Source organism: Porites lutea, chromosome 6 (genome assembly GCF_958299795.1).
Source record: "Porites lutea chromosome 6, jaPorLute2.1, whole genome shotgun sequence".
Lineage (NCBI taxonomy): Eukaryota > Metazoa > Cnidaria > Anthozoa > Scleractinia > Poritidae > Porites > Porites lutea.
In genome coordinates, this window is record NC_133206.1 from 16,375,825 (window position 1) to 16,385,166 (window position 9,342).

Genomic DNA, 9,342 nt, shown 5'->3' on the forward strand with positions numbered 1-9,342 from the left:
ATTCTAGTGTCGTCAGTTTATACATGCACGAGGAACCCTCGCGCCTTTCTTGCGCCTTGGCGAGGTGGGTCGCGTGCGTGCATTGAAAAGGGTCACAAAGCACGCGCGTAATGTCGCGGTTTTAGTAACTAAACGTTTTCCGATCGATACATACAGTCTATTAACCTCTCCACAACCGCCACCGCTTTACAAAAGGCCACTATTTCTGGCGGACGTTCCATACACTGACTCTTGTTTAAACCTCTCTACAACGGCCACCTCTCCACGACGGTCAATTTCTTTTGACCCCAATGTGGCCGTTGTCAGCGTTGTGGAGAGGTCCAACTGTATAGACATCATTGGCTCCTGTTGCCTAGTCTGCTACACAGCCGTTTTTAGTGTCGTCACGCAACGCTCCTCCCCAAACGTTGCGTGACGACACTAAAAACGGCTGTGTAGCAGACTACCTGTTGCCTGGCTATTACCGAGATCATTTTAGAAAAGTAAATAGAAGACCTGACAGTTAGAAATGTCTAAACCGGGGATCATCGCAACGTCACCTCCTTTTGTCTTATGATTTATTTATTTATTTTTTGTTTGCAAATGATCTAACTGAACAAGTACAGATGTCTACTTTTTTCACTGAGCTGCCTGCAACTGACCAAATTTAAACTTCTAAGTGACTCACTAAATTAAAATTTAAAATTTAATCTTTTACGATGTGTTCTTTAAGTTATGACGGGTAAAACCTGCAACTGAGAGTCAGATTTTGTGGTGGATAAGGACGAATACATGATATTTTCATGATAAAAAACGACTGAGTCTAAGAATATAGCCGTTAAAAGGTTATTAGCCAATAGTTGACCCAATTATCAATATTCAGAACAACTTAAAAAAACATGCCAAACTTTTAACTGGTTACACTCATCAAAGTTTTCATTTCATTGTGTCGTAATTTTTTCCTGTTGACAGGTATGATATTGCCTGTTAATGAGATCTTACAAGCGTCACAACTCATTATGATCATGGGTAGTGTCACGTTCGCAGCCTGATTAACGTGACGTGTCACTGTGTAGAATTTCCGTGGCTGCAGTTCGCGGGCTCTGTGTTTTCAACCAATCACAGCAAGACACGACGGGTCAGTAAACCCATTTCCGGTGTGTTGTACACGTCTTCGTCCTCTTTCGTTGCCGTCTTCCAAATCGATCAGTCCAACACTTCGGTTAGCTCGTGAAGGATTTAAACAATGAAGGTTTATCTCGCATTAGTACTCAGTTTAGTGGCTTTCACAATTGGAAGCAAGGCTGAAGTAGAAATCAAAGAAGAAGAAGATGTTTTAGTTTTAACAGAAGCCAATTTTGATCATGTTTTAGATTCCCATGAGCATATTCTCATCGAATTTTGTAAGTACTACATGTTGTACGTCTGTGAACTTAACAAAAAGTCATTCACTGCGGCCTTCATGATTTTTGTTTCATATGGTTTATTTCTCTCGATTAGATGCCCCTTGGTGTGGACATTGCAAAGCTCTGGCCCCAGAATACGCCAAAGCCGCCGGACAGCTCAAGAAAGAAGGATCTGCGATAAAGCTTGCAAAAGTAGACGCAACAGTAGAAACAAAACTTGCTGAAAAGTACGAAGTTCACGGCTATCCGACCATCAAGTTCTTCAGATCCAAAAAGTCGGTTGAGTATGGAGGTAAGAAAAATTACAGACGGTTCTTTACGAGGACAAAAAATCGTGCAATGGATGAGTCATCACACGTGCAACCATGTGGAACGTTCCATATTTTTTTGGTTGTGAATATTAAAATTTATTATTAAATGTCGCTGTTTTCTTACAACTAATTAAGTTTGTTTGGGTTTCCCAAATGGTCGAAATACGTAGGAATCGCCAGTTGGGTTTCTCTTGATATCAGTTTTGTACGGTTATCTTTTAGTTGTTCTTTTGTTATTCGTTCTCAAGAGTCGTGGCACTGAAAAAAAGGCTCTTTTATCAGCTGTCCAAATAGGTGTTTGTTTCACAGTTAGTCTAATCACCGAACAACTTGTTAAGAATCTTTGTTCAATTTTATAAAGCCTTGTTATACGCTAAAAGGTTTGAGCAAGAGAGCAAGCTATAGAGTAAAAGGAAAAATAGGCTTTCAACAACCGCTTTTTGTTTTTGCCAGGTTCGACATGGAGGGGAAAAAAAACTTATTTTGAGCTTCATAATGTAAACAGCTTTAAAATATTTGATTTCTGGACTTTGGGTTGTTGAGGAACTACCTGTTTTAAACTTCTTACCTCGACACTACAAAGAAGGCTTTTGTTTAAAAATTTAGATAATACATTTAAACCTTTAAACGAAGAAGTTCACGTGATTTTCGCTGCACTTGTTCTTTTTCTTTGTCTAATAAAATCTTGTAAGGAACAAAAGAGAGATTTTTAGACATAAACATTTATAAATATTGTTATCTTTGTTACTCCCCAACGATATGTAAATTTATTTTGACTGCTGAGAGATGAGTCATCTTTAACAAACTTTATCATTTCAATAGGTGATTTTACCACAATTATCTGTTGTGGTAACTATTCTTTTGTCCTTCTTAACATGTTGTAAATGCAAATTATAGTGGACAAGATCCAATCACAGTTACCCAACTCAGTAATGTTATAAAGAGGGTACACCTATCAGTGTAAATTCCGTAGGGATTGAGGGGTACTGTGGAGAAATGAAGAAAAGAATTGTAAATGCAAATAATAAGTGGACAAGATCCAATCACAGTTATCCAACTCAGTGATGTTATAAAGACTATGCACCTATCAGTGTAAATTTCACGGAGGTTGAGGGTACTAGTGAGAAATGGAGGAAAAATTACGATCAGGGAAAAAACAGCATGTTATTTAGAGAGGTTCCTTTTGTCTTCTTAGTGGTTCCCAGTAATTGGAGACACTTCTAGATCAAAGTGGAATTTAGAAATGTTAGATTTTTAGAAGAGGGTAAAACCACAATTCTCAGAGAATAACCTCTCAGCTAGAGCAGAGAAGAAAACTAGCATTCCTGAGGGTAGATAGTGCTGGAAAGACAGTTAACTCTATACCTGAAGTTCCCATAAATTCAGTTGTCATACATGTTTTCACATGGTGTGTGCTCTTGTCAGGGCATAAATGGCCTCTAGGTATGATCATAAACTGTATGGGGCATTTTCACATGAAATCACAGCAGCCATATTATTTTGTGTTCCAAAACAGTGAAAAGGCAGCCATGTTCCAAACCAATTCTGTGGGAGGTGAACTCTTTTCTTGTGTAAACAGTTCTTTTGTACACTCAATAACTTTTTATAGATGCTGGCCAAGTGAGTGAAAATGCTCTTTATCCAGTTATGTCTGAACACACCTTGATTACTTCAACTTGTATCTAAACTCTGCAGGTGGCCGTACATCGGAAGAAATCATTACATGGTTGAGTAAGAAAACTGGCCCACCTGCCAAGGAACTCAAGACTGCTGATGAAGTCAAAGAATTCGTTGACAAGAAAAATGTTGTTGTTATTGGGTTTTACAAAGATAAAGAATCTGACGCTGCTAAAGCTTTCATCGAGGCTGCTCAAGGCGTTGATGATTTGGAGTTTGGAATCGTCCATGATGAGGCCATTGCCAAGGAGAACAAAGTAGAAAACGATAATGTTGTAGTCTTTAAAAAGGTAAAGAAACTTGTTCTTGTTTGTGATCCACTAACAATAAGGGTTGTTTGCCTTTACTTTGTTTTTCTCTAGACATTTTTAATATCTATGGGTGTTTATCTACATGACACTGATTTTTTTGAAAATGAACTTAGGAAAATTAGCAGCCATTTGATTCAAAAAGGGCCAAAAGGCGGGTTTTGGGCCCGATAAGCTCGAAAATCATGTTAATAACGTGAAAGAAAAGGCAAAATAGAAAGAGCAAGGAGGAAGAAAGTAGGAGAAGAGAAAAAAGCAATGGTTGCACTCTTAGTTTTTATATTGGCTATTGCTTGAGAGAAGAAGCCTTCTAGGAAGTTACATTTTCAAACCTCTGACTACATATACATGTATGCGTTTCAAGGGAACTTTAAAAAAAACCTGTTATAGCAGTGTTGTTTTGTCTGCTTAGTGCTTTCAAGTTCTCCTTTTGTTTTGTTATTAGTACTATTGTCATTATTAACATTTTTGTTCTTTTATGAACAGTACCTACAAAATGACAAACTTGTTGAAAGAGTGACAGTATCACTGCATAAACAAACCAATATTATTCCAAAGTTCAAATGAGCAGCTAAATTCCCAAGTTTTATCGTGTGAAATTCATTTGTCTTTCTGCATTTTTCTGGTCACAGTTTGATGAAGGACGTGCTGACTATGATGGTGAAGCCAAGGCTGATGACATCATCAAATTTATCAAGGCCAACCAACTTCCTCTTGTTACAGAATTCAATGATGAGGTAAGAGTTACAAAATCACAAGTCGTTTTTCATCACCTTCAGCTTTAAAGGAAATGTTCTTAATCCTACCCAAACCCAAGGGTTTTCCAGAGAACTGCATTGGTAATCAGACTTCACATGGAAGATTGCGGGTAGTTAAGTCATTTACAGAGGTCTTTTAATTGCATACTGCATGGATATGTAACATCAAAATTATCAGTGTCAAAACTTTGTGCACTGTACATCACTGAGTGATGGTAACTGAAAGGTGCAAAAGTCATTAATCAATAGGGTAATTGTGAAGGACAGCTTCCCAAACTCCACTGACCACATGGTAAACTGCTGCTTCTAAGCCCCCCCTCCCCGACTTGTTAGCTCCCCCAGATAGAGGCCCACCTACCTGTAAACAAAAAAAAAATGATGATAAGCCCTCCCCCCCAGATAAAAGGCCCCCAGGGATGTCAGAAAGTTTTGAAGTATACAGCTGAGTTTTCAAAGTAGGCAGCCAGTCCAGGGATATTTTATTTAAAAAACACCATCCGTAAAGAAATGCCAAGCAGATAAGCCGGCCAATACTAACCTAGTAGGCAGTGATTTTTGCTGGTAGCCGGCTACTTTTGACAACACTGGGCACCCTCTATGCTGTGTTGAAATGAATTTGAGTCGCGCTATGATGTTTTGAAGCTGTGTATTAAAAACCAGTTAATGTAATGTATTTTAGTCAGTCAGGGTTCTCAATAGAAGGCGGCACCCGGCGATTGATCGCCGCTTACTTTGGGATTTATAGCCGCTTACTTTGTGTTTAGGTCGCTTTTCTTTGCTTTGTTTTGACACCTCTGGCTTTGCTGAAGAGCCTCCTACTTTATCAGTGATCACCTCCTACTTAAAAATCTATTGAGAACCCTGGTCAGTACTGCTATAGCTTGTTTCAAAGCCCTTTTTCTGTTCCGGGTATATAAGCCCCCATGGACATACACCCCTCCATCTAGAAGCCTTCCTAAAACCCCTTACAAAGATGTTTAATTCCAGGGCTTACAAGCGGGAGTTTACAGTATTTCTTGTAATTGTCTCTTTCAGAATGCACCTAAAATTTTTGGTGGAGATGTGAAGAAGCACGTTCTTCTCTTTGTGGGCAAAAAAGTTGATAATTTCCAAAGTATTTATGACAGCTTTTCAGCTGCTGCTAAGGATTTTAAAGGAAAGGTTCTCTTTGTCTTTGTTGACAATGATGTGGAGGACAACGCTCGTATCTCTGAATTCTTTGGAATTGATGCTAAAGAGATCCCTACTGTTCGACTGATCGACTTGGCACAGGATGAGATGACGAAATATAAACCAGAAACCACCGAGCTTACAACTGATAATGTCAAAGCCTTTGTTCAAGATGTCTTGGATGGAAAAATGAAGGTAATTTTGACATAAATTTAAGTTTCAAGGTTTTGATTGTTTATATCTGGGTTGACTCCAGCTCCCTACCAGATCAATTTTTTTTTTGTCAGCAAATAGAAAGAGACTATGCAGCCACTTTTTAATAAATGCATTTTTGATGTTGGTGAGAAGACAGAGACGGTCATTTGCTCATGTTTTCTGTGGTTTTTTCTGTAGTTTACACATACAAAGGCAAACCAAGTTGGTTGAGATGAGTTGGGCAATTGTCTCCATCTTTTCATCCTGTAAAACTACTTTCTTTGGTCTTGTTGGCTTCCTATATGGTATCAGCAGGATATAAGCCCTGACATACTAGTATATTTCACAACTGAAAAACTATGTACATTTTGTACAGTGTCGATATATTTTTATCTCCCGCTTCAATAGCATACATCTCTGTCAGGTTGTTCTTTAGGCAGCGGAGGAGTAGAATTCTCCAGCTTACCTGCAATAGCCTATGACTATTTTTTATTCATACATAGTCTCTTTCACAATATTCTCCTGTAACATTACAGCTTTCTCCTGCTACTATAATTCTTAACGAAAACCCTAAGTATGAAATGGAATCGCTTGTTGCCGCAAAAAAGGTGACATTAAAAATCTCAAAGATCACTGAGTTTGGTAAAACTCATTCTGGTTACGAACAAATCAGGGGTGGATCTAGGGGGAAGGTGCAGGGGGTGCGCACCCTCCCCCTCCCCCCCCCCCCCCCCCCCGAAATGACCTGCAGTTTTCTAATACAACTAGTATTCTGCCAAAAAAAAAAACTATGTGGTTTATTGGTGTTGAAGTAGAGCAAGAGACGAGTGCACCCCTCCTAAAAAAAATCCTGGTTCCACCCCTGCCAATGTACCTGTATTTCAAATGTTCACAGAGTTAGTGGAGTATTGTGATGCTACAATTCTTCTTTCCAAAACCTGATTGCTTAGGTTAAAAGTTTGTTACTAAATGAGATTTGATTGTGTTCTGCTTGTACACATTCTAATTAACCCTTTAAGTCCCATGAGTGACCAATATCAATTTTCTCCCAACATTACAAATACATCATCAACAGAAAAAGTTATGAGAATTAGTAAAATGATCATCATGGGGAAAGTACTTTGATCTTTGATCAATTTCTCTTCATTAATTCATGAAAAAAATGTATGGACACAAGTCTGGAGAATTTGTATGTGGATATTGGAGCTTAAATGGTGAAATCCTTTCATTTTCCTTCTTATTTTTCAGGCTCATCTCTTAAGCCAGGACGTTCCTGAAGACTGGGATGCTAAACCTGTGAAGGTCCTTGTAGGAAAGAACTTTGATGAAGTAGTTAAAGACAAAACTAAGGGTGTTTTTGTTGAATTCTGTGAGTTCATAATACTATTGTTTTATTTTGTAATGATTTAGTATCCTTGGGCAGGCATGGCTGTCATTAAAAAGCTAACTGGTTGCCTCCTGCCAGTTACATTTTATGTAAGCATTTTAATCCTGTCATGTTTAACGTGAATTTTGTTCACGTTATTTTTCATCAGTAGAGTGCCTTTGAACTTTGTAGATTAGCTAAGTGCTCTTCCACTTTAACCTTTTAAGTCCCAAGAGTGACTGACCAACATCAATTTTCTCCTAACAAAATCAATACATAATCAAGAGAAGAGGTTGTGAGAATTAATAAAATGATCACCTAAGGGAAAATACCAATTCTCTCAACTTGTTCTTTTTGGAAATGTATAGAGACCAGTTTGGAGAAATTGTATCTGGATGTTGGCATCTTAAAGGGTTTTAAAACAAAAGTACCGGCCAATTTTTACTGTATTTTCTTTGTTTCTCTGCAGATGCCCCGTGGTGTGGCCATTGTAAAAAGCTGGCTCCAATCTGGGATGAACTTGGAGAGAAATTCAAGGATCGTGAAGATGTTGTTATTGCTAAGATGGACTCCACTGCTAATGAAGTAGAAACTGTGAAGATCCAGAGTTTCCCAACTTTAAAATATTTCCCTAAAGATAGTGAGGAGGTAGGTGTCAACCTGAAAACCTTGAATGTATGTCAGAAATTCACTACAGGAAATTTGTTTCTTTCAGTGAAGTACATATACTAGTTTCGTAAAGCATCAGGCAGCAAGATTCTTCCTTGGTGACCAGTGTAAGATGAGAGAGATGGAGGGTTTTGACTTACTATCATAGGTTTGCAATAGAGTAGAATCCCATCTAGTGAAGAAGGAAACATAATATGTCTGATAATTGTTCCATTTTGCACATTGAAGCAAAGTAAAAGAGTAACCAGGCCTAAAGAAATTACAGGTCTAGTCAAATCGTAAAAATTTAGAATGACTGGTTTGCAAATAGTTAATGAAAGAAAAATAGCAAAGCCATCCCCTGTATGTTTTCCTGCATAAAAATTTATATGAATCTTTTTTTGTTGTTGTATTGCAGATTGTTGATTATAAAGGTGGAAGAACTTTGGAAGATTTAGTTAAGTTTGTTGAATCTGAAGGCAAAGAAGGCAATACAGAGCCAACCGAGGGAGAAGAGCCACCTCCAGATGTTGATGCAGAGGAGGAGGGTGCCGAGCCCGCTGAGGGAGCTGAGGGTGAAGGCGATGCTACAGAAGAGGGGGAAGCTGAGACCCCGAAGGATGAGCTGTAGAACCGAAGATGTCTCACATGGAAAGGAATCTATTATGACACTCTTGTGATTGCACGAGTGTAGCCGATAGTCCCTCAATATGAGGACATTCTCTTCAGCCTTGTTTTACTATTAATGCAAGCATGAGCTCTATTACTCAAGTTCAAGTTCACAATAATTTTTGTAGTCAAATAGACCTTTTTCATAAATTGCCAGCTAATTAAGTTATCATTACAAAGGCTTTTAAGGTTAAGCATGTATGGTGTGAAGCCTTTGCTCAAGTACCCTTGTTAGCATGTGCTAAGTTCATAAGAATTTTTATTCCAAAATGTTATACCAGTATAGGTTAGATTAACTAAAACATACCATATTAATGATGTGCCACTTATGAGAGAGGTCTGTGATAGATTCCCCTGCTTTTGCTTGCATTCGTGGTCAAAACCAGGCTATAATTAGCGACAAGAGCAACATAATCACTTTTCATTTTTTGTTTAGTCTTTCCACTTAGCCCACATTTTCTGGCACTATTTTGTCAACCATAGATAATCCACTTATGGTGTTTTTAAACTCTATTGGTCGTTCCTGACTGTTTCTAGACTTTTTTTCAACTCGAAGTTTTTGGAAGTGTTCAACACTCGAAATTGACCATCCACCACAACGCTTGATAACTTGGTCCATTTTATTTATAGCATATTTTTGGTGTGAAGGTGTAATTTAAAAAGATAACCTGAAAAAAAAAACTTTCAAATAAAATTCTTATTGATAAGGGTTTTTTGTTCTCTTTGTTGTTGTTACTTTCTATTTTCTATTATCATTCATTTAACTATTTCTCCGTTTCTGATTTGCTCAAACCCCTAGATACTTGACATCTCGAGACAAAACAACTTTAGCTAGCAAAACGCGATTCAGCCGCC

At 38.1% G+C, this 9,342-nt stretch overlaps 1 protein-coding gene across 1 annotated transcript; it reads left to right on the plus strand.

Annotated features, from left to right (window-relative positions):
- Window positions 1-1,144: 1,144 nt before the first annotated feature.
- Window positions 1,145-9,196, plus strand: LOC140940035 (protein disulfide-isomerase 2-like). The gene is made up of 8 exons (XM_073388907.1): window positions 1,145-1,382; window positions 1,480-1,677; window positions 3,392-3,663; window positions 4,314-4,418; window positions 5,475-5,804; window positions 7,053-7,173; window positions 7,640-7,818; window positions 8,237-9,196. Exons 1-8 carry the CDS (start codon window positions 1,226-1,228, stop codon window positions 8,447-8,449), a joined length of 1,575 nt encoding a protein of 524 aa, XP_073245008.1. The 5' UTR covers window positions 1,145-1,225; the 3' UTR covers window positions 8,450-9,196.
- The last annotated feature ends 146 nt before the right edge of the window (window positions 9,197-9,342 follow it).